The sequence below is a fragment of the Anomaloglossus baeobatrachus genome, chromosome 1 (genome assembly GCF_048569485.1).
Source record: "Anomaloglossus baeobatrachus isolate aAnoBae1 chromosome 1, aAnoBae1.hap1, whole genome shotgun sequence".
In the NCBI taxonomy this organism is placed as follows: Eukaryota; Metazoa; Chordata; class Amphibia; order Anura; family Aromobatidae; genus Anomaloglossus; species Anomaloglossus baeobatrachus.
Genome location: NC_134353.1, coordinates 208339164 through 208365381, shown reverse-complemented (window position 1 = coordinate 208365381; position 26218 = coordinate 208339164). Strand labels below are relative to the sequence as shown.

At 43.1% G+C, this 26218-nt stretch overlaps 1 protein-coding gene across 3 annotated transcripts in view; it reads right to left on the bottom strand.

Annotated features, from left to right (window-relative positions):
* The window catches only part of SH3D19 (SH3 domain containing 19), a 217789-nt gene that overhangs the window by 39818 nt on the left and 151753 nt on the right, over positions 1-26218 (bottom strand). For all 3 annotated transcript variants that reach the window (XM_075347906.1, XM_075347891.1, XM_075347899.1), the window contains exons 7-15: positions 24734-25705; positions 21341-21448; positions 20185-20285; positions 19929-19987; positions 19427-19682; positions 17287-17355; positions 16932-17072; positions 14528-14594; positions 5651-5781 (exon numbers count right to left, since the gene is read on the bottom strand). In XM_075347906.1, the coding sequence (XP_075204021.1) occupies positions 5651-5781; positions 14528-14594; positions 16932-17072; positions 17287-17355; positions 19427-19682; positions 19929-19987; positions 20185-20285; positions 21341-21448; positions 24734-25705 (1904 nt within the window). The remainder of the gene's footprint in view (positions 1-5650; positions 5782-14527; positions 14595-16931; positions 17073-17286; positions 17356-19426; positions 19683-19928; positions 19988-20184; positions 20286-21340; positions 21449-24733; positions 25706-26218) is intronic.

Genomic DNA, 26218 nt, shown 5'->3' with positions numbered 1-26218 from the left:
CAGGTATAAGAAGAGAGAGAGAGAAAAAAAAAAAAAAAATTATAAAGTTTCATTTGCCGGTTCCAGCTTTCTCTCAGAGCACACAGTTTCCAATGCTTCAGATGATTTTTCTGATACATCCAATGCCTCTACCTCCACTTCTGTGGGAAATAACCAGTGGTTTCCCAACCACAGCAATAAAAACCGCAAGCGTGCAAAAAACGACGAAGGGGAGGCAAGAAACACAGGAAGAAAATACCATACTCGGAGTCTGAAGAATTGGTGAGTGTTCCAATCTGGAATATATCCAGTTATATATTGTCACAAACACAAATTAATGTTTTATCGAAGGGATTGGGGTTTTCCCCATCCAGAGACTTTGATATATTTAATACTCTATGTGACATTAATAAATTTGTGAGGAACCTTACAGTCAAATGTCACTTTGACAAAAGCAATGAGATATGTGCCCCTACAGTCTCAACTTCCCAAGTGATCTCACAAGATTTTCTGACTTTGCAAGAACAGACTGTGTTATGGGATTTGAGACATTTAGAGAAAAATGCCAATGAGGATGTTATATGTCTTAATAATTCATTTGCAACACCTAACCCTGCCTTTTACCCATTGCAATCAAGACCGCACATTCTGGATTCATTCCAGGAATTGATTGAATCTGAACTTTTGGAGCTGGAGAGACATACTACAAATATTACAAATGTGTCTCATAATTTGTCTAGTAGTGAGCGGAAAGCACTAAAAGATTTACGGAACAACAAAGATCTAATGATAAGACAATCAGATAAAGGAGGGGCTTTGGTCATTATGAACTCTGGACTTTATAAGAAATTGAATTTCATAGATCTTTCTAACGATCACATGTATTTGGAACTTATGTCTGATCCTACAGAAAAATATAAGTCTGAGTTATTGTCTATTTTGAATGAGGGTTTAACTATTAATGCAATTGATGGTAAACTTAAAGACTATTTATTTGTGAATCATCCTGTGGTCCCGGTGTATCATTCCTTACCTAAAACACATAAGGGGTTATTTCCACCTCCCCTTAGACCCATAATAGCGGGTATTGGGGGTCTCAATGAAAAGCTGGGTGAGTGGGTCGACCATTATTTGCAGCCGCTGGTCAGACTCATCCCTAGCTACATTAGAGATTCCAAATCGATTATTTCCCTTTTTGATAATATGGAATGGAAAAAAGAATACACCTGGATCACAGTAGATGTTATTGGTTTGTACCCGGCAATACCTCATGATGTAGCCATTAATTGTTTGGAATATTTTTTGAACAGTTTCAGTAATTATAACCCTTCTATTGTCGAATTTTTGCTAATTGCGGTCAAGTATCTCCTCAGTCACAATTATTTTTCATTTGATAAACGTTTTTTTTTGCAGCGGAGTGGTGTTAGCATGGGAGCGGTTTTCTCACCCTCCCTTGCTAACATTGTTATGGCGGTTTGGGAAGAGAGGTTTTTATACAGTTCTAATTCACCTTTTTTTAGTGATATTTTGTGGCTGGGGAGATACATAGATGACATGTTACTCGTATGGAGGAGCACAGAATCCAGAGCTGAGGAATTGTTTTCATATTTGGATAATAATGAGTTCAATCTGAAATTCACACACAATCTACATAAAACAAAAATTAATTTTTTGGACATTGAATTCTCCATCAAAGATAACAGAGTATGTATTTCTCCATTTAGGAAACCTCTGGCCACTAATAACACACTGAATGCATCTTCCTGCCATCCTAAACATGTTCTGAGAAATATTCCAGTGGGAGAATTGATCCGTACTAAGAGAAATAGTTCCAGCCCAGCTACATACAAAAAAGAGGCACAAAGGGTTAAAGACAGACTCAGAGCAGAGATTATCCTGGGTGGGTATTAGACAGAGCAGAGCATATAGTTGATAGAGTAAATAGAGTAGACCTCCTTGCCGACAAATCTAAACAGAGGGACAACGATAATTGTTTTATTACCTTCTCTACGCAATTCAGTGATCAATTTGACAGTATAAAAAATATCATAAAAAAATACTTACCTCTGCTGAACCAAGATCTGAGATTGAAGGAAATCATGAGCAAGAATGCAGTTAGATTTGTTGCCAGAAAGGCTCCCACTTTGCAGAGTATTTTGTCTCCTAGCACATTTGTCTCCGCACGGCCAGTCAGATCTACCACGTGGTTAGAAGTCAAAGGTTTTTTTAAGTGCGGTGCCGCTAAATGTAAATGCTGCAGTTTTGTTAGCAAGAGTGATACCTTTGTATCTTTCCACAATGGTAATAGCTTTAACATTAATACTTTCATTAACTGTAATAGTGATCATGTGGTATATCTGATAGAGTGTGAACAATGCCAGATTCAGTACGTAGGCTGTACAGTGGGGCCACTTAAAAAACGTATACGCAAGCACATGTCCGATTCAGTGAACGCTAATACCATTGGTATCTCTGCGGTATCTAGACATTTTGCCACAGTCCACAAGGGCAATTTGACAGCTTTTAAATTCAAGGGTATAGAGAAGGTTTTTAAACCATTGAGAGGAGGCGACTATAGGAGAAAGCTACTTAATCATGAAAGTCGGTGGATTTTTATGTTGGATACCCGCCTCCCAAAGGGATTAAATAGCAGACATGATTTGATCTTATGCTATTGAGGTTTTTGAAAAAAAGAGAGAAATTTAACTTTTTTTTTTTTTTTTTTTGGCTGACAACTGCGAGACTAATACAACAGCACTTTACACTTCCATTGTATGAGCGTGGTTGATTTGTTGTTGTAGATCTCAACACTGATATTTCTGTCGCTCATTAATATTGATATGTGTTCTGTTTGAGCCTTACATATACGGGTAGGCCTCGGCTGACAACTGCGAGACATTATAATTTTTTTTTTTTTTTTTTTTTTTTTTTCTCTCTCTCTCTTCTTATACCTGTGGGCAGTGTCCTTTTTATATGTCTTGCTTCCTATAATGTGTTTTGACAAACGAATGTGATTATCTACATCTATAAAGTGGGGTTTTATTGTGTCTATTGATTTTCATGTCCATTTATGGGGAAAAAAAAGAAAGAAAAAAAGATATGTATATTTATCTATATATAAGATTTTCATACCTAGATGTTAATTGATATATATATATTTTTTTCTGTATTTTATCTGGATGGATACCTATGTAATTTAAGGTTAGATAAATACTTCATGGTCTTTTTGTACTTTCCTCTTGTGAATTTGTGATTTTACCTGAGCAGTGTATACTCCCCTATATAATTAATTTATTGAGAACATGTGAGTTACTTCGCTGCTCAGGAAAAACATTTATAAATATCCTCTTAATCTTGTACTGACTATGACCTGAGGAAGGCGTTCCGCCGAAACGCGTAGTAGTATACATCTGCCATGCATCAGTGTGAACAAGCCGGTGTCTTTACTTGAGAAATGGATATATATTTTTAATCGAGTTGATATAAATAAAGAAGCATTTTTATTTATCCCTTTGGAGTCCAGCTGGATTTTTCCACTGCTTTCTTCTATTATCTTCTCGGCTTGCTGCCGTAATCCGTGCCGGAACAAAGGGGACTAACAGGAGGATATATTCAGGCTTGTCTCTGCAGTGGTGAGCGGTTTTGTTTGTTTTTTGTACTTATTGATTATAATGGGTCTGCATATGTCAGTGATTCTGGTACGTAGAAAAAAAAAAGCACAAACGTCCCAGAATCACTGACGTGTGAAAGGGGCCTAAGAAAGTGCAAACTTAGACAGAGCAGTCTTAATGTAGTGCCCCTGAGACTGGTTGCTACAGGGTATATCATTATATCCTTCCTGGGCAGGAAGAGGTTAATCGGTAGGTTTACACACACCTCACATAGCTCATCTAAACACAGTCAGAAAGTGACTCAGCCAGTTCCTAGCAGGCCCAGGAACTGGGGGAACTCCAGGTCACCATAACAACGATCTGGATCCTTGCAAAGGTGGGGGAGCAGGAGTAAGAGTAAGTTACAAAGCAGACAGGAAGTTGAAGTCAGTTCCAGTCAGTCAGACAGAGACAGAGCAAACACGCTGTAGAGCAGCTCCCTGACGCTGTAGATCAAACACCCCTAAGGGAGGCAGAACAAAACTGTCTGGGATGCAACACTGCACCGACCTCTGCAGGAGTCTCCTCCAGAGGGAATCCAGCCATACCGGGGCTAGTAACACCTGGAGGGACGGGACCAGGTACCAGTAATCGTGGGCTAAAGGAATACAGACGCCAGGGAGAGTACAGTGTGAGTACTCACGGGACTAAGCATAGGCAGGGTACAGAGCCTTAGTTCAGGAAGACGCTTCAAGCTCACCTGATAAAAATCTGCCCAGTGAGGTGACCATCAAGGACCTCATCGACGTTAGTGTCCGGGGCACAGCAGCAAAGAGGGAACCCGGGAACGGGGATAGAGGTCCAGTCCATAGAGAGGTTCAAGCTGCCTGTCATACGGGCCAAGACAGAGAGTGAGAGAGCAGGAGGGGATCCGAAGACGCTTCAGGCCACGGGGACCCATCAAGTACAGAATTGTGCACGGAGGAGAAAGCCCACCGATTACCAGACCAGACCAGACCTCTGACCTGTCCGGGATGGACCAGCACCTGAGGCGCGATACCATCTTTGCCAGAGATTAAAAGCATCTGGAACCCGCACTGGTGACTGAGTAAATGCCGCCGCCCTGCACTCTGGCGCTCCTGTGGATTGACGCCCCGTTCTTACCAACCTCCAGGGGTAATCCCGCTCCACCTGTGGGGAGCGATATCATCCTGGCTGCACCCAACACCTGCCTTGGAGAAGGACTCTGCAGCGGCGGCTAATTCCTGGCCGCACACCACGGGTGGCGCTTCGAAGCATCCCCCAATCCCGTCCAACACCGCTCCTGAGAGAGGAAAAGTCGCAGGAAGGGTCTGCGGCGGAGGAGGTAGAGACCCAGTCACCATTGCAACCGGCGACATGCTTCCCAGGGACTCATCACCCTCCATCCATCCCCATTTACACTGGACACCTGTTTGTTTGTCTTTTCATGTAGCCGATGGGGCCACGGAGCCGGGTCAGGCCAGTCACAGCAACCCCAAGAAACCACTGGCCCGGTGAAGAGTACCCCAAGGCCCCGTGGGGCGATACATTAACATGAGCCACACTTATCACAATGCACCGTCTGTAAAATAAATCAAGTGCATCCTTACATTGTCTAGTAAGTGTACAGCCACATGTTAGGTTGGTATCCTTTGTGCCAGAAATTTGCGGCATCATTTTGACACAAGGTATTGCAAGTTAGACCACGCTCTCTTTACAATAAACCACACCCTGTTAGAGAAGTCACACCCCTTGACAGACAGGGATTAGAAAGTGTCTAAAACATAATATGGTGCAAGTCATGATGGACATTTAGCTTTGTAAATCTTACCCATTGGATGGATAAGTCATCGGTGCAGATGATCGTGCACAAAGCCTGTACAGAGGCACACAAAGTCCCTGCAGCTCTGTACTCCATAGTCCTCTATACAACACTGCATTACAGAGACATGGCCGATTGGGAGACTATTACAGCTATGTACAAGAGCCAGGTTGTATCGAGCCATAATATGTTACATGAGTCCTACTTGTCATAATCTTCATAAAACTCATTCACATACCAAGATCCGGACATGATTGGCAGGAAATATGCCAGTGTTTCCTTTACACTTTCCTCTGTACCACTCTCTGTCTATTTTCTCCAGCAGGTACACAATCTCCCCTGAGATCAGACTTAGGTCATCAGCATGTTCTAAAAAAAATAAATAAAAAAAATAGAAAAATGTTACATGCAAAAAAAATAAAATAAAAAATAAAAATAGAGCAAAAAAACCTTTCATCAACTTAAGAGCAATTGTCAATTATAATTTTTGTCAATAAAAAGGTAATACAAATCAAAATAAGAAACATTGTAATTAGAGCTGAACTAACCCAATTGTAAAGATCGGGATTCATACCAGACACTTAGGCGGGCTTTGCACGCTGCGACATCAGTAACAATGTGTTACCGATGCTGCAGCGATAGTCCCGCCCCCGTCGCACGTGCAATATCTAGTGAAAGCTGCCGTAGCGATTATTATCGCTACGGCAGTTTCACACGCTCATACCTGCCGTGCAACGTCCCTCTGGCCGGCAACCCGCCTCCTTCCTAAGGGGGCGGGTCGTGCGGCGTCACAGCGACGTCACACGGCAGGCGGCCAATTGAAGTGGAGGGGCGGAGATGAGCAGGATGTAAACATCCCGCCCACCTCCGTCCTTCTCATTGCAGCCGGCGGCAGGTAAGGTGAAGTTCCTCGCTCCTGCGGCTTCACACACACAGCGATGTGTGCTGCCGCAGGAGCGAGGAACAACATCGCACCTGTCGCTGCACCGGCATTATGGAAATGTCGGAGGCTGCAGCGATGATACGATAACGACGCTTTTGCGCTCGTTCACCGTATCATCTAGGATTTACACACTACGACATCGCAAGTGACGCCGGATGTGCGTCACTTTCGATTTGACCCCACCGACATCGCACCTGCGATGTCGTAGTGTGCAAAGCCGCCCTTAGTGTCAAGGTCAAGAACACTAACGTCTTACAGAAGTCAGTGTCAGAGTTTGGATGTTGAGTAAGGTTTGTTTAAATGCTACAGCGCAGTCAATCAACAAGCTTTTCGGCATGGGGAAATTGCCTGTACAGTGCTGTGAAAATAAAGAAATAATTTAAAAAAAAAAAAAAAAAAAGGTCTGCTTTACCTTGGCTTGTTATCAAAAATAGGGGGGACTCATGCTGTTCATTACATTTTTAAATTAATAATTGAAAAAAAAACAAAAAACAGTGTGCAATCCCCCCAATTTTGATACCCAGCAATGATAAAGCAGACAGCTGAGGGCTGGTATTCTCAGGGTGGGGAGACCTATGCTTATTGGCCCCCTAAGCCTAAAAATAGCAGCCAGTAGCCTCCAGGATTGCTGCATCCATTAAATGTGACAATCTCTGAATGTTATCCCACTCATCCCTATTGCCCCGGTGCGGTAGCAATTGAGGTAATAAGGGGTTAAGAACAGCTCACAGCTGCAGCTGAGCAATAGATTAGTAATGGAGAAGGTCTATGAGACCCCCCCATTACTAATCTAAATTAAATGGAGGACACGTTCTATAGCAGCACGCTATCACTTCAGATGTTGCAGAGCTGGAATTGTTGTGGGCCCTCGTGTGGATTACGTCAGACCTAGGTGTTTTGGGGGTTAATAAATTGGTGAAAGAGGGTGGTTTTTTGTATTTTATTTCAAATAAAGTATTTGCTCAGTGTCTGTGTTTATTTCTTTTCATTTACAGATTAGTAATTGGGGGGATGCAGACACCTCCTATTACTAATCTAGGACTTAGTGGCAGCTGTGAGCTGTTATTAACCCCTTATTACACGAATTGCCACCGCACCCGGGCAATCGGAAAGAGCCGGGTAAAGTACCCGATAAGCATGGGTCTCCCCAGCTTGAGAATACCAGCTCCCAGCTTTATCATGGCTGAGTATCAAAATTGGGAGGTGGAGGGGAACCGCATGCTGTTTTTTAATTTTTTATTTAAATAGTAAAATTAAAAAAAAAAAAAAAGGACAAATGCAGTTCTTCTTACTTTGACACACACCCAAGATAGGCGCACAGCCTGTAGCTGTGTGCTATATCTGTGCTAAGTATCATTTTATGGGGGGACCCTACGACCGTTGTTTTATTTATTTATTTTTACTCTAATCTACAGTGACCCACAGACAGCGTTTGTGATTGGAAGCAGTCAGACACTCTGTCACAAAGGCTGGGGGCGCTGTCTGACTGCAACCAATCACAGATGCCAGGACTGATGATGGGAGGGGGAAGCAGTAAATATGCATGATGGTAAATGAGTAGCCCCAAAAGAAGAGTGAGCGGCCCGGAAGCAGTTACAGCGGCGCCGGAGACTCGGTAAGTATAGCGCTCTTGCATTATATTTATTTATTTTAAATTTCCCAGAGTTGCTGGATCATTACCCAGAGTTCCCCGAGAACTCCAGGCCCGGGTCCGACACCCAGATAGTTTTGAAACCATGTGGATCCAGACTTACAGTTCGGGTCTCCTCATCATTACTAATTAGTAAATTCTATGGCCTAGATTACTAGATGTGGAACTAATGTGTATTTTGTATTACCTGTATATCTGAAGGTTTATTAAACCATTTCAGACAAAAAACAAAGAAAGAATAAAAATAACAAGCAACAATTTTGAAAGTTTAAACAGCAGGAGGCGCAATTATTGATCCCAGCAATGATCCTAAAAGTGATACAATTAAAATGAACCTGTCAGGTGCAATAAGCACCGAAAGCACAAGCAGTTCTGGGTACATATTAGGAATCCCTGCCCAACTGTCCCTGTATACACTAGCATAAATAAACAGATCTTTAGAAAAAGTATTTCTAAAGATTGTTTCTCATATGCTAATGATGCCCACAACCAGTGAGTTCCCTTGGCTAGTCGGCCCACATAGCATGGTAGCACGCCACTGTGGGCGAACTAACATGCTAATGAAAGTGCAGCTTCACCGCACATACCTCAGTCTTGATGGCGGCCGGCGGAGGATGGATGCGCACTGCACATGATCCGGAGTTCCCGGGATTTCCGGTCACGTGCACTGTATCTCACTGAAGCCGGGAAGCTTACACCCGGCATCAATTTAATGCAAATGATTGGAAGTCCAGGGGACTCCGGATCATGTGCAGTGCGCATCCATCCTTCGCCGGCCGCCATCAAGACTGAGGTATGTGAGGAGAAGCTGCGCATTTATTAGCATGTTAGTACACCCATAGGGGTGTGAAAACATGCTATGTGGGCCGACTACCTAAGGGAATTCACACCCTTGCGACTAGTCGTGGGCCTCATTAGCATATAATAAACCATCTTTAGAAATACTTTTTCTAAAGATCTGTTTATTTATGCTAGTGTATACAGGGATGGTTAGGCAGGGATTACTAATATGCACCCAGAACTGCTCGTGGTTCTGGGTGCATATTGGACCTGACAGGCTCACTTTAATTAATGGTAAAGTGGTTAGCTGGGTCCCAGATTAAATACACAGCAAAAAGTGAGAAGCAGGTAATTGTTCAGCCTCAGTATCAGGAGGGCTGCACCCCCAACTTGCATTAAAGCAAGATAACAGACAAAAAACACCAAAAAACTGAGCTGTGACAATTGTTCCATAAACATGCAACATTACAAGCATGTGAATTGCAGCCTCAAGACTAGAAAAAAACCAAGGAGAAAATTGTAGAAAAAATACCCTGACTATAAATAAATAAATTGCAAGTGCTTAATAAACAGGGTACTTAGTATATACATTTTTGCAAAAAGGTAAGAAGCTGTCTCACCTCGTCACGGTGTACCCATCTGAGACAGTCCCTAACTAAAGTTAAAAACATATTCTGTACCTGACTTGTGTCATGTCAAAACTTCAATATGGATGGTAAAGTGGTTAGCTGGGTCCCAGATTAAATACACAGCAAAAAGTGAGAAGCAGGTAATTGTTCAGCCTCAGTATCAGGAGGCTGTTATCTTGCTTTAATGCAAGTTGTGGGTGCAGCCCTCCTGATCTGGGTCGGAGTCAGAGTGGATTTGGGAAGATTGACAAGCCACCCGAAATGGGCTAGAGTGCTGAGAGTGAGCGAGACACTCCGCTGACAGTCTGCGCTGGATGGCGCTTTGACTAGAAGGTCATCCAGGTAGGGGAGCACTGCCAACCCCTGAAGGTGCAGAACCGCAATCACGGCTGCCATGACCTTGGTGAAAACCCGAGGGGCCGTGGCTAACCCGAAGGGGAGAGCCACGAATTGGAAATGATCGTCTCCTATTGCAAAGCGTAGCCAACCCTGGTGTCAAACCGCAATGGGCACATGCAGATAGGCATCTCTGATGTCGATGGACGCCAGGAAATTCCCTTGGGTCATTGAGGCAATGACTGATCGCAGGGACTCCATGCGAAAGTGCCGCACCCGAACATGCTTGTTGAGAAGCTTGAGATCCAGGATGGGCCTGAAGGTACCATTCTTTTTGGGAACTAGGAAGAGGTTTGAGTAGAAACCTCTGAATCGTTCCCGGGCGGGAAGTGGTACAATTACTCCGTTGGCCTGCAAGGCTGCCACGGCCTGTGAAAAGGCGGCGGCCCTGGAGCAGGGGGGAGTTGAGAGAAAAAATCTGTTTGGCGGGCTGGAAGAAAATTCTATCCTGTAGCCGTGAGAGATGATATCTCTCACCCACTGATCGGAGACTTGTTGAAACCAAGCGTCGCCAAAGTGGGAGAGCCTGCCACCGACTAAGGACGTGGCTGGATCGGACAGAGAGTCACGAGGAGGCTGCCTTAGTGGCAGGACCTCCTGCGGTCTTCTTCGGACTCGCTCTGGAGCGCCAGTTGGATTTCTGGTCTTTGGCTGAGTTAGCGGACGAGGCGGAGGGCTTAGAGGACGACCAGTTGGAGGAACGAAAGGAGCGAAACCTCGACTGAATCCTACCCTGGGCAGGTTTCCTGGTCTTGGTTTGTGGCATGGAAGTACTCTTCCCGCCAGTAGCCTCTTTAATAATTTCATCCAGCTGTTCACCGAACAGCCGGGAACCAGCAAAAGGGAGCCCAGCAAGGTACTTCTTTGAAGAAGCATCGGCCTTCCACTCTCGAAGCCACAAGGTCCTGCGGATAACGAGGGAATTAGCCGAAGCCACCGCAGCGCGGTGAGAAGTCGCCAGCATGGCAGACATGGCATAAGAAGAAAAAGCTGAAGCTTGAGAAGTTAAGGCAACCATCTCGGGCATAGATTCCCTGGTGAGGGAATGCATCTCCTCCAGACTATCAGAGATGGCTTTGAGGGCCCACACTGCTGCAAAAAGTTGGAGAAAACGCGTCCCCCACCGCTTCATACACGGATTTGTCCAGAAGGTCAATCTGACGGTCAGTGGAATCCTTAAGAGAAGAGCCATCAGCCACCGACACAACGGTCCGGGCTGAGAGCCTAGACACCGGAGGGTCTACCTTTGGGGAGTGAGCCCACTCCTTGACCACCTCAGGTGGAAAGGGAAAACGGTCATCAGAACCACGCTTTGGGAAGCGTTTGTCAGGACAGGCCCTGGGTTTGGCCACAGTGGTCTGAAAACTGGAGTGGTTAAAGAACACACTCTTTACTCTCTTAGGCGAGGTAAACTGGTGCTTTTCTGCCAGAGAGGGTTGCTCCTCTGATACTGGCGGATTGAGATCCAGTACAGAATTAATGGAAGCAATCAAGTCACTAAATTCTGAGTCACCCTCGGAAGGAGCAATGGGGCACATGGAGTTAGCCTCCGAGCCCCCTGTATAGGCATCCTCCTCATCCTGCGAGTCCTCAGCCCTTGAATCAGAGCCACAGGATGAGGAGGGAGAGGGAACCCTGCGGAGCCTCTTAGACGGACGGGGTCCGTGCCCTGATGATGAATCCTCTGTGAGCTCCAGACCTAAAGGCCCCTTAGCAAGAGCATTAGAGGCACCCTGTGAAGGGGGCTGATGCATATTCATCAAAGTCCTGGACAGAAGTCCCATGGACTCAGCAAATGACTGGGAGATAGACCTAGAAAAGGACTCTACCCAGGCCGGGGGTTCAGCCACATGTGAAGGAGCAGCCTGAGAGACCACTGGGGCCGATACCCCAGGCCGTGGCACCTCCAAGTTAGAGCAGACCTCACAATGTGGATAGGTGCTCGTTTCAGGCAGCGGAAGCTTACATGCAGCACATACAGCATAAGCTTTGGAGCCTTGCTCCTTGTGTGAGACATGCTGCCTGAGTGGGGGGAAACAGCTTCTATAAAGGGAATGAATCCCAGGGAGAATATAGCAGAGGTCCACAACCGGAGACCGGCTGTGGCTTACCAGACCGCTGGAAGCGGTGTTGTGTGCCCTCCAGATCCCGAAGCCCGGACCCCCAATGCACAGCACCTCAGCAGGGATGCAGAGTGCAGGACGGGCCAGAACAGAGTGAAACCTGCCCAAGAAAATGGCCGCCGGAGCGAAGAGAGGGGGCAGAACCTTGGGCGTCCCTGTAGGAAGGGCGGAATCTGGAGGGCCATAGAGGCCTGCAGGGGGGAAGTCGCACACAAGCAGTGAGGAGGGTCCCTCCCCTGTGCAGGACGGCCACCGGGAGGGGCCATGCCTGTCCCTCAGCATGAGTGACATGCGAGGGCAGGTAACAGAAACTAGGCCTCCGGCGAAGCCGGGGCCTAAATTTAAGCAGCGAGGCAGACGCGCAGGCACCATCGGCGCGGTTCTCGAGCGAAAAGCCAGAGGACCGGCCGGAAATGCTAAAAAACACAGTAAACTCACTCTCCCCCCACAATAAATGACAGGGACCCCCAACATATGAACGTCTCAAGGTACTTAGCTGCTGAGACGCAGGGCCAGGTCCCTGGGGGTGAGTGCTCCGGTCCAGCAGGGTCCTCAAGGGGCTGTGGCCGGAGACCGGTCTCCTGCCAGGCATGGAGACCGTGCTGGCTCCCACTTCAATCCAGAGCCCAGGAGGGATGGTGAAGGAGCACGGCATGTAAGGCTCCAGCCTAGGAAATCAACCTTACAACACCACCGACACAGTGGGGTGAGAAGGGACATGCCGGGAGTCCAGACGTGGACCCGCATTTCTTCAATCTTCTTCCAAAAAAAGAAAAAAAGGAAAAAATCATATGAGAACGCATGTGTGGATGTATGCCTCCTGAACACAAAGCGAAAAAACTGGTTGTGACTGGTTCACCAGTGGGTGTATAGGCTCAGAGGGAGGAGCTACACCTTTTAGGTGTAGTACTTTGTGTGTCCTCCGGAGGCAGAAACTATACACCCAAGGTCTGGGTCTCCCAAAGGAACGATAAAGAAAGGTGGTTACCCCCAAAATGCATTGAATTGTTTATGCCGCTATTAAAATAATTTTTTACTACACCCGCTGGACTATCCCTGGGAGCTATCGCAAACATGATCATCCATGACAAGAGGAATTAAAAGTGTGCAACCGCACAACTGCATAGCCGCATAGTTGTGTGAGGACGGCATACATACACCGGGGAACATCTGGACGATATGACTGGTGGTGATCCATTCCATCAGAACACAGTAATTGGGATTCGCTCTGCCTCCTCCCCGCCATGTGAGTTATTCATCTGCATCATTACCTGTTCAGGCTTGATGAATTGTCGGCTGGCGCTACTCATTTTTCCTGTTTGTTTCCAGTACTGTATCTGTGGCGTCCACGTGGACGTCCGGGTGGAAGCTGCAGGCTGACCTTAGGAGGACACCCGTGTGGAAGCTGCAGGCTGACCTTAGTTCATTCAAGGTTTGGATGTGTTTGTGAGTGGTTTCATAGCCATTCACAGAGTGCAAGCTCACAGTTTCTATTATCCATATTCACCTCCTACATATACTCCTATACAGAAGCTCTGTGCTTTAGATCCCTTTTTTTCCTTAGCCTCTATACTGTGTGACTTCAGGCAAAAAAGCAGTAAGTCAAGTAGCAATGGGTGAGGAATAGAGCAGAAGTGATAGAGATTTCGGATCTTTAGCCTCATTTACATATCAAATCAAGCACTGATTTCTCAGTAATGGAATGGATGGACTGGCCATATACAGGTATTGCTTTTGAAAGGGAAACATGCACATACAAATAGTTTGGGGGTGAAATCCTACTTACAGATGTCCTTAAAAAAATGGAGTCTTACATAAATCTTTTAAAAAGAAACAAAAATAAAACAACATATAATCCTTTCAGTGCAAAACACTAATAATACGCACGTCTAAGATTGAAAGGACAACGCATCAAACAGGGGCATAATAATCACATTCGCAGAGATTGTGACTGAGACTGGGCCTGTGCAGGAAGGTGGCTAGCCAATGACAACTCAGTTGTTCAACTGAATGTGCGTCCAGCTATAGTGACCGCAGGCCTATCAAAGGCCGGCAGCTGATTTCAGCGTGCCTGTCATGGTTGTCGAAAGATGTAACTGCCATGCGCCACCTGCCCACTGGCATCGTCTATGAAAGAGGGCTTTGCTCGATGCGGGAGTGCGGACAGGTAAGAAGAATCATTTTTTTTGGAGTTTGAGGAGACAACAAGGATGGGGCAATTATTACAGCAAGGGACCAGGATGAGAGCATTAATATAGGAAGAAGGCAGAAGACATTATTAGCTTAAGGGCCCAGGACGGGGGACATTATTAAAGGATTGGGCCAAGATGGGAGACATTATTACAAGATGGGGTCACGTTGGGGGGCACTATTACAAGAAGAGACCAGAATGAGGGACATTATTAAATAAAGAGACCAGGATGTGAGCCATTTTACCTGCCCATAGATCACACCAACATGCTGGTGGGGAACATTGTTAAAATTTTGCACTAGGGCACATAGCACTCTACTTACTCCACTGGCATAAAATCTAGAATAAGAAACTTTTTGGTATGTGCCAACACAGGCAGAACTCAATATTAGCGCAACGTACCTCCAGCAAAGTCATGCAGCACCACTGCGTGAGGTGTATGGCTGTCCTCCATTCTATGGGGCAAGTCCTGAACAAAACATGAAAGAAACAAGTTTATTAAACTTTCAATTGTTTAGCAAGATAATAAATGACAGAGTGAACTGCTTTATGACAGCAATTTGATAAAAAGAAGAGATGTAAAATGTATGTGAGAAAATAACAAATAAGTACCATATGACTAATCAGCTGAGCAGAGAAATGGAGGGTTACGGTTGATGCTCTCCTGGTTTTTGTTTTTTTTGCTTTTTTTTGTAATAGGAATATAGTATCTGAACATTAAGTATTATTCAATGTCGAACATATTTTATATACAAAATTGTGTATTTTCTTTCCCATGTCACTATATTAATGAACATCCAATTTTCTCACTGCTACTTAGGTCTTATAATATGTGCAAATGTCCTATTTTGTAGAGATTGCTTTTCAACCATTGCTTTGTACATAGTGAAAATTATGGTACATCCAACAACACCGTGAATGTGAATAGCTTGTAGTCTGAATATGAAAACATGCCATACGTAATATAATTATTGAAAAATTCACATTAGTAAATCATGATAATTAAAATTATAGAAAAGTCACACTCTTAATAAAGGTAAGATATTGAAAGCAACATGGAGGGCTTCTAAACATATGTGTTAGAGGCTTAAGTATCGCGGGGGGAGGAAAGTGTGCTGAAGTGGGGGGGGTCACGGAAATAGGAAAATTAATCTTTATTTAGAGGTTCAATTGCAGGTTAATCTTCTTTATTTCCAGGCTTATTTCAGTGACAAACATTCATTACGGTAATGTGTATGATGTCTACAGTTGTGGGCAAACGTTTTCAGACGGATACAATTTTTGTTTTTCACAGTTTGCTCGTTTGGTGTTTTTAGATCTTAGTTGGATGTTTCTATAGTTACTGAAGTACAGATATAAGCATGTCATAAATGTTTATACTTTTAGTGATAAATTCATGAAGTTTATGTAAAGACTCAATATTTGCAGCGTTGACCCTTATTTTTTAAGACCTCTGCATTTCGCCTTGACATGCGGATATCAGCTTCTTGGCCAAATCCTGACTGATCGCAGCCCATTCTTGTGTAATCAGAGCTTGGAGTTTATCACAATTTATCTGTTTTTGTTTGTCCACTTGCTTTTTGAGCATTTACCACAGGTTCTCAATTAAAATTTGGGGAGGTTTCTTGGTCATGGACCCACAATTTCAAAATTGTGTTATCACTTTTCCCTTGTGACACGGGAAAAAACAAAATTGGTCTTGGACTGTTGGCAAAAGTTGCTTTTGGAGGATGTTCTGATACAATTCTTTATTCATGACAGGTAAATATCTTTACCCCAGTCCAATCCCTGTCCTTCCTGTAAAGTTATTTTCTCTGATGAAGCCCCTTTCAGACTGTTTGGGACTTCTGAAAGTATAATTGCCTTTAGAATGGCATGACACAAGGCTACCATGAGTCTTGTGTCATGCCAACAGTAAAGCACCCCGAGACCCTTCATGTGTGCGGTTGCCTTTCATCGATGGACTGGGCTCACTTACAATTCATGCCTAACGACACTGCTGTGAATAAAGAATGGCATCTAGACATCCTCCAAGAGCAACTTGTCCCAACAACCCAGGAGTAATTAAGAGATGAACAATGTTTTTTTCCAGCATGATGGAGTAACATATCACAAGACAAAAGTGATAAGTGCCTCAGTGAACAAACATTTACATTTTTTGTTTCATAGCTATAAAACTTTCCAGATCTCAATCCCATTAAGAACCAGTGGTCAACCATCAAATAGTGGATGGACAAACAAAAACAGAAATTGTGATTAATGCCAAACACTGATTACACAAGAATATACTGTCATCAGTCAGGATTGGACCCAGAATCAGACACCCTCCATGTCAAGGTGAATTCCAGACATTGTCAAAAATAAGGGTCGTCACTGTAAATATTGAGCCTTTATATAAATTTGATGTATTTTTCAAGCAAAAGTTAAAATACATAAATACTTAAAATTGTACTTCAGTAACCATAAAAAGATTTGACTAAAAGATCTAAAAACAGCAAAGCAGAAAATGTTGTGAAAATTTTTTTGTGTGTCAGTCTGAAAACGTTAGGCCACGGTTGTACGTTTCCTACATAACGGTCTTATTATTTTTGGTGCACTACTGATAATATGGTGGGTTCTGTACATGTGAGAAAGGGTTTACACACAATATACAAATCTAAATTACAATGAACAAACTAACAATGACAGACTGGAAGACGGGGGAGGGGAGGGGGCCCTGCCCTTGGGGGCTTACAGTCTAAGACAATGTAATACGATTTGATTTGGGGCAATATACTTCTAATTACCTCTCTAATGAAAAACCTACCTTTTGCTTGTTTTCTGAGTTGTCATCGAGTGGAGTGATAACCTTCATATTAGTCATTTTTACATCCCCGGTAATACCTCCCTTTTGGCAATGGACAACATTATTGTCTTTTTGCTCCAGCAGCACCAGCACCTCTCCACGCTGAAAGTATTAGAAATATAAAAAAAGGAATAAAAAATTGTAAAGACTCGTTTCATGAACACATTATGTCTAAAAGAGGGATGTAATTATAGGGTATAGACCAAGAACAAATTCCATTCCACAAAAGGAGGACAGGGTTCTGCATTGGGGCCCAGGATATTCAAGGCATTCTGCTATTGTACAGTGCTAAGCTTTAAGCAGAAGTAAAATTTACCTTACACGACAGCTCTCCATGATTAGCAGATACAACATCCTTTTCAGCAATTCCATGAGGCAGAGGCAACTGAAGAAAAAGGAGAACAGTTTTACTTTGGAGAACACGAGGAGTCATGATGGATTTCACACGTCCATGCAAAACACACACGTTTTGCATGGTCTGTGGTGAAGGTGCGTATGTGTGAGCGTATGTTCATGTGTTCTGTTCCTGTGCCATTCGTGTGACATCCGGATAGCACACAGACCACATGAACTTCTTTACTCACCAGTCCCCGATGCTGCTGTCTCCAGCGCTGCTATTACTTTCGGGTCCGCAGTGCAGTTAATATTCATGAGTATAATGAGTGGGCCCGGAAGCAAATGATAGCAGAGCCGAAGACAGACTTGCGCTGGAGACAGGTGAGCATAAAAAATCAATTCAAAGACACATTTTCTCCGGTATGTGTCACACAGATCACATCAATGTGTGGTCTGTGTGACATCAGAGCTGCCTGAGAAAAACGGACATGTCACCGTGTGGAACACATAGACACGCATGTGCTCCTTACGGACACAAGTCAGTGTGAAAACACGGAGGTGTTCGCAGACCCATTGATTTTAAAGGGTCTACGTCTATCAGTGTCTCTGGTACGTGTGAAAATCGACGTCATACGTACCAGAAACATGGACGTGTAAAAGGAGGCCTAACAGTGTCTTTTTATCTTTTTATTTCAGCTTTATGTATGTTTTAATTTGATCCCTTTTTTAAGTTACCTTTACTTGGTGTTGTCTGTGGGGTTTTTTTGTTTGACAATTTGGAAGTGGATTTGCTTATCCAGATGTTTTAGCCAAAATCATCATTTACGACTTTTTGAAAAAATGGTCTAATTTATTTTTGTGCAACTGAACAATAGCGTGCAACATTTAAAGGATCATGATACTATTTACTCTAAAATTGTGCAAAAAAGTAGAAGACCCCAAAAAAAACATCTTTAATTTTCCTCAATTCACTTGTGCCATTTGACATGGTTTTCTTAATAAACCACAGTTGCAGTGAAAAGACCCCAACACTATCTTTTGGACTGAAGTGTCTAATAAGCCTGTGGATAGGTCATTGTGAAGGGAGGGGAGCAGGGTCAGGTGTGACATTGTCTACTGTATTGGGATTGTTGGATCCTGTGTTATCAGCTGTGTATAGACCTAATATCTCTAGAGATTAGAGAACTCGAGGTTCAATGTCCGTACCGAACACACACTTTTCCCAAAAAACAGAGTTTGGGTGCTTTACGTGTGAGTGAGCATAGTTGTACTCGGGTACGCTCGGTGCTTAGCCCAGTGCGAGCCACTTGAAGTTTGAACGGCTCGCACTGGAAGTAACAACAGCATGATCAAATGTAGTGTGCACCAAATAAAAATGGAAAAAGGCTGGAAGTATTCAGTTTATGGCTGGCTGCATGTGAGTGAAGACCCGAATTGCCGATCTGTGACTTCAAATGAAGGTAAGGTCAAGTCCGGGTCTCAAACCAAACTTTATCAAAAGTCTAGCTGAAACCGCCAAACCGAACTTCAACGGGTCCGCTCATCTCTAGTTAGCTCTCATTATGATCCTGCAATTGATGATAACGTTTTTAAAAATGACAGGAAAAATGAGTCTAAAAAGTTGGAAGATTACTAATTTTGTTTAATAAAAATCAGGATATAAAAAAAAGGTGTTTTTTTTTCCCATAAGTACATGGTACAAGTACAAAAACCTTATTTGAAAAATAGGGAAGTTTCGAACAATAGCTTCACTTTAACAGAAGTGACCTCTTTCGGCAGGATAATACACACCAACTGCCAACAATGGTCAGGAAAGACAGAACGAACATGAGAGAGTTAATGGTGTCGACTTGGCTTACTGAGATCTCAATCTGATCAAACAGCTATTACATGTGCAGGAAAGACTAATCCAATTTTTCTAGGCTCCAACTTGCAACTTACAGGAAGTAAAGGATCTGCTGGTAATGTGAAATATACCATAGGACACCTTCCGTGGTCTGGCAGAGTCTATGTCTTGATGGGTTAGATTTGTTTGGCAACAGAATAATAGGAAACTATGGCTCAATACATACTAATGTAGTACTTCATACTTCCATGCTGTTGTGGTATAGGAGCCTTACCGTGTATTTGTTATATAGAGGATGTCCAGGCTTGGGTCGAGGAGGTAGATCTGGTTGCTGTCTTTTTAACACTTGACTTTTTGATCTGTTGAGCCCAGATACATTATGTTTTGCACTCATGCCCGCATCAGAGGATGATCGGGGAAAGGCATCTCGATTTGAGGCATTTTTGGAGATTTTAGGGGGTGGAGGTCTTCCAGGCGGTCCTTTCTGAGGGGGTAGCTGTGGAGTGTCCATCACTTTAACACCAATTGGTCTAGATCAGAACAGAGATGTTACATGAAGAGTTTTAATAAAGAACCTGGAAAGCACGTGCCAACAGTGAACAGCCAGGTATTAAATGGAATACAAAAACAGTAGAAGACTGAAGATTTAATTTCTTCATTTATGTTTTGTTCTTTACAGTTAATGTAATGTTGACCCTTTAGGAGAATGACACTTGACCAATACTACCGTTCACACTAAAACACCCATTATGTCAAATTGACATATCCTTTCCTACCTGGCAGGTAATACTGGCTTAGACCAATTCTCTTCTGCATTCTCAAATTGCTCCCATTCCTAAAAAAAAATAAAATAAAAATTATATACTAATATATATATATAAGGTTCAACTATATATATGTTCACATTTAATATGAACAAAGGATAAAATCTATGGTAGATACTTTGACACCCCATCACCATTGCATCCAATAATACTGCGACATTATATTAGATGACAAAGGCTGCGATATAAATAAATGCATGACACCTGCCTTTCTAACTGTAGGACGTGCCCTCGCAGTTGTTTTACTGTACAGGCCCCCAACTGGTTTTTCAGCAGGAAGGGGTGGAGGAGTCTGGAGTTCTTCACATGCTGTAAATAGAGAAGATCATTACATTATTTTCATACTAGAAATAGGCTCGATGCTATCGCATCGGGAGTGCGGTGAAATGAACATTGTCTATGCTTAGTGGTGCTGACAGGAGCAGTGGTGAGTGGGGCTGGAGGCATACAGATCTGGTGAGGGGGCTGGGGCATACAGATCTGGGGAGGGGGGCTGGGGGCATACAGTTCTGGTGGGGGGGGCTGGAAGCATACAGATCTGGTGAGGGGGCTGGGGCATACAGTCCTCGTGAGGGGGGCTGGAGGCATACAGATCTGGTGGGGGGGGCTGGAGGCATACAGATCTGGTGAGGGGGGCTGGAGGCATACAGATCTGGTGAGGGGGGCTGGAGGCATACAGATCTGGTGAGGGGGGCTGGAGGCATACAGATCTGGTGAGGGGGGCTGGAGGCATACAGATAGCATGTTCATATAGTAAAGTCTGCAGAATGGACCAGACTAGTGCATGCTGCGATTTTGGTCACATAGACCATTGACTGATATGAAAAATTGCTTATGTGCAACGGCACAAAAAACACACTTGGCTAAACGAGCCCTAAACGACAGAACATGTAAGATTTTCCAAGCCACAGGGAAGCCTACTTTATTGCACCAGATTTTGTCTAAGGATAGTCTCTGCCTTCAACACACTTCTCTATTGTAATGGTCACATCAGTTTTACTTTTATACAGGTCAGTAATGCACCATTACCTATCACTGTACAGTTATCTGAGGACAAGCCAAATATATTACCATCCATAGCTAAGCTTATTAAATTTATATTTTCATTTAGGTAAGGAATGGTGGGTTTATGGTGAGAAATTAAAAATAGCCAACATAGCAAATCAACAACTATGGTGATCATCTATGACCAGCTGTACATCTTCTACATATCACCATGCTTACTGCTTGTGAGTCATAAGAGGAACCATAAAACTTTGAGTGAAGTCACATCACTCAGAAGTAATGTCCAGGAATGTGATAACCACCAAATAAACATGATGTACATTTGTTCAAAAGACGAAGGCTCTTCGTGCAATGCTCACATTTGCCTAGTTTGCTAGAGATGCGGATGACTGTAGGCTTTCTCAACACGGAGGGAGGAGCTGGCTGCTCCTTCTCAGCTTCATCCTTGGAAAACAGCTGGAAAGGATCTGAAGAGAGAAAACATTTTCGTTAGAATTTGGAATGTGGACATGATAACAGCAGACATTGAGCCTTGAACCATAGCGTAGCGAATATTCTGGAATTTGCCGATGATAAAATTTAAAGCAGACAATATATGGTAAGGCAGACATAACCACATGATCTTATTACTGGTGCCCCCACTACTCTTGAGCAAAAGTAGGTCCTGGTTTCTGTTTTGTGTGGGAAAATAGGAGCTTCCGGCAACTATACTTAATCCCTGAGAAAATAAGTTTTTGTTTATTGATACTAATTAAATTAATGTGTCTCAGTCAAGTTTCATCCACTCAATGTATGGTGCCCATAATAACATGTTGACTAAGGGTATACATGGCATGTAATAGATAGCTTGTTCAGGTTAATGGTTACATCTTAGCAAATAAAATCCCCTGATCAGCATATTGTTAGCCATATTTTTCATTATTATTATTAGGAAGTTTGTCCTTAGAGAACATACAACACTAAAAACAGAAAAAAAGCACACATTGGAAGATTTTTTTTTTATAAGTCAAGAATTTTTGGAGACAAAATGCTTAAGAACGGTTAACCAGATATCAAACTCAAGGATAATTCACAAATGATAATTATTGTTCAATGCGTTTCCCAACTTCTAGAACAGATTTCCATCAGTCGGAAATTTTTGCTTCCAAAAGACATACAGATTATCCTTAGATCTGTGGTCAAATTAAAGGGAACCGGTCACAAGATTTGGCGACTATAAGCTGCGGCCACCACCACTGAGCTCTTATATACAGCATTCCAGAATCTATCTATCTATCTATATATTTGCCTTATTCTGTCTGTCTTGCTCCAAAATGACGTTATTATAGTGACAACTGTCGCCACACCGCGCGCGCTAAAGACCCTGCGACCAACGGCTCAGCTAACTGAACAGCACGAACTACGGGCCGTCAGGACGACGCCCGACACTTTTCCCCGCACCCACACGGAGCCCCCCGCATGTATACACTGAACACACACACGAACAGTCACCTGTCCCCAGCCATGCAGTCCCCAGTACTGACATGCGCCATGGCCCCGCTCAGCTCCAACCCCCCGCACTCCGACCCCCGCACATATTACCCAGCTCCCCCTGCACTCCGCCCTCCGCATGTATACACTAAACAGACACACACACACACACACACACACACACACACACACACACCTGGATAGTCACCTGTCCCCAGCCATGCAGTCCCGGCACTGACTTCCTCAGCGCCAAGGCCCCGCTGGGCTCCACCCCGCGCACTCCACCCCCCGCACACATTACCCCGCAGGATGGGGGCACATGTCAGGATGGTGGCTGCATCATGATGGGGGCAAATACCAGCATTGGGCCACATCACAGCATTAGCACATTTTTTCTCTACTTAACACTGTTCATGGCCTTCTTTCATTACAAGCCATGGACATCATTAAACATTAGACTCCACTATTAAAACTGTTTCTTCTGTTGTTTTTCATTTTAAAACCAATAAACAATAAGAATACTAAATTAAACCTAACCCATCCAGTCCATTCATTACCTTATTATTCAATCTACTAACTTCATATACATTCTAGTCTACCCGACACGTTAGAATCGGGCCACCTTCTAGTACTAATATATATATATTATATATATATATATATATATATATATATATATATATTATATATATATAATTATAAAAAGAGCCCAGGCCGCTGTGTAGAATGTAAAAAAAACACTTTTCTAATACCCACCTGGGGGCGGTGCAGTCCAATGGGCGTTGCTGCTCTCCGGTCTGGCGCCTCCTCTCTGCAGTAGTTGCTGTCCTCCTTCTATCCCACCCAGTGTTGATAACATGATATACGTCATCCACACAGGCAGACATTATGTATGATCCTGTGCAGGAGCACTGTGATGTGCCCTGTTGATCGCAGACCAATGTATTGTAGTGTGCACATGCGGTCTTTACACTTTCCTCACCTCTATGTTTTACGGAACTTTGATCTGCCCTTAGCAGGGCAGATCAAAGTGCACCTGCACAGGACCGCAATGAGGGCTGGTGTGGATGACGTAGATTGCGTTATCCACACTGGCCGGGATAGGAGGACGATGACCGCCGCACATAGGAGGCACTGGACCGGAGAGCAGCAAAACCCATCAAACCGGACCGCCCCCTAGGTAATTATTATAGAAATGTTTTTTTATGTTATACAGCACAGCCTGGGCTCTTATACACAGTATTCTGGAATGCTGAACACAAGAGCTCACTGGTGGTGACTGTAACTTATATGGTGACAGGTTCCTTTTAAAGGAAAGCTATATGTAGAAAATTAACTACAGTTTAAATATGGTTTTAATCTCACTTCCTGTCTTTTCAGGAAGAGCTAACAGCAGGTTCATTATCAGCAAATGTGACAAAGAAATAAAAATTTGACACCAGTTCCATATGGACATTCCTATCATAGTTGCGGTACACAGAGAGGAATCCAAGGGCTGGCACCCTGGTTGCAAAAAAAAAATCCAGCTACTGCAAAAAAATTTTTTTCTATAAAAACATCATATTTATTGGTAAGTTTTAAAAAAAGTTCATGGATAAAATGACAATATAAACACTTGGCCTATGTATTTGAAAAGATAACATGCTCTTGATAGCTATGATTAAGAGCGTGCTATTGCTCGAAACATGTAGGCCAAGTATTTTTATTGAAATTTTATCCATGAACTTAAGACGTATCAAACATGATGATTTTATAAAAAACAAAAACTTTTTTGCGTGAGCTGGATTTTTTTTCTACACATGTCCTTATCAGTAAAGGCAGGGTTACAATGACAGGCAACACCTCTATACACAGCAAATAACACAAGATCCACCAATTGCAATAGGTGATATCATAGCTGTCCATCTTCCCTCTCTCCCTACAATGATCTATGCACATGTTCATTATATGCTTCAATATAAAAAGTTTCCTGAAACAACAAATTAGAGTCATCTAGTAAAGCCCCTCTGGCCAGTGGAAAATTAAAAGATTACTATTTTTATTTTTTTTTATTTTATTCTAAAGATTGGAATATATTAAAAAAAATAAAAATGGCAATTTTTTTTTAAAAAAATACATTTAAAATAAAAATCTGTTTTAAGCAATAAGTAATTATGTAACGACAGCTTCCCTTAAAGGAAAGGATCCTAATTTTCTATAGTATTAAAGATACGTAAGCCCTCCCCCCAAAAGAAACAAAAAAAACCCGGCACTTGATTCAAAGACTTATTATTTCTCCTTACCAACATTGCCCTTTGAATCACTAATAACTTCTGGACTGTGAAGAGCCGGTGTTAACACATCATCATCGAAGCTGATCAGGTCGAGGTCGCCCACTGACTTGCTCTGCACTACTCTGGCTGCAGGTGTTTCCATAGAGTTGAATGCTTTGGCGTGAGAAGCTACAGAGAATTTTGGAGGAGGAACGAGGGGTTTGGCTCCCACCGATACCGAAACAAGGTTGTCAGCTTGATTAGGTTTTTTAGGCAGCAGGGGCCTGGGTGCAGGAACTGGTAATTTTCTTTCAGATTCTTTACTGTTGCTTCCAGACGTCCCAAGTAGACCATCAGGGAACTCATTGCTGTTGCTTTTTGAGAGATTCGGCTTTGGTTTCTTTGGCAGGTCCGGTTTGGTCACACCACTGGTATCCTGTAGACTTGATGGTACAGGCCCCTCTCTTGGCACAAATTTTGGTTTGTTGTCTTTCCCAGGGTCCCATTCACCAGGTATTCTGTTGGATAATGGTTTGGGAGCTAATACAGGCTTTGTGGTGACAACACCCCTTGTGTTGATGGAACGTGGGGCAACTTCTGGCCTTTTAAGTTCTGAATTTTCACCTTGAGACTCAAAGGCTTTAATCCTTGACACAATACTGTTTTGGCTTCTTTCATGGCTCATATTGTTCATTTCTAATAGGTCCTCCAGAAAATTATCATCAAACCCAGAACAAGACTGGCTGGAATGAAGTTCTTCTTCGGATGTACCCTGGAAGAAGATCTCACTGCTTCCTTGATAAATACTTAAATTATTGTTTATTACAGGTTTAAGATTAGATTTTGTCCTTGGCCTTGGAACTGGGTATCTGGTGACATTTGATTCTTCGAATCGGGTACTAGTCCCAGCAGTGATACTGACTGCTATCTGGAGGGCACTGTCCTGAACATTATTTGTCACAAAAGGTAGTGACTGTCTTGATCTCTCAGTTGTTCTTTGAACTAACAATGAAAAGATAAAAAGCACATTGCAAAAATAATTAATTTTACACAATTCCTTAATCTAAATATTTCTTCAATCTTACCAAGTAAGCTAAGCTATCTCTGTACATGTACATGTAAAGTGTTCCTATCATTTACAATGTTTTTTCTAGGCGACACCACCTTAAGCAAGTGATATATCAGTAATCCATGGAGAGAGTAATCCGGCATCCAAAATCCATAAACATTTTATTATGGCATCAAACTCCTTAGTATGAACCTGGATATTCTTGGCCATTGTATTTTTACCTTTTTTTCACAATGGATTGAAAGATTTTAATGTTGCCATAATAACATTTCTACTTTTTATGGATCTTGGATGCCGGATTACTCTCTTCATGGATTAGTTTCTCGGTTTAAACTTACTGAACTCGTTACATGGGACCATGGATGGGTGACCTGACTGAATCTGTTTTTTACCTTTTCAGTAGATCAATAATGGTTCAGGTCATAAGAACCTGAGCTTGAGTTATG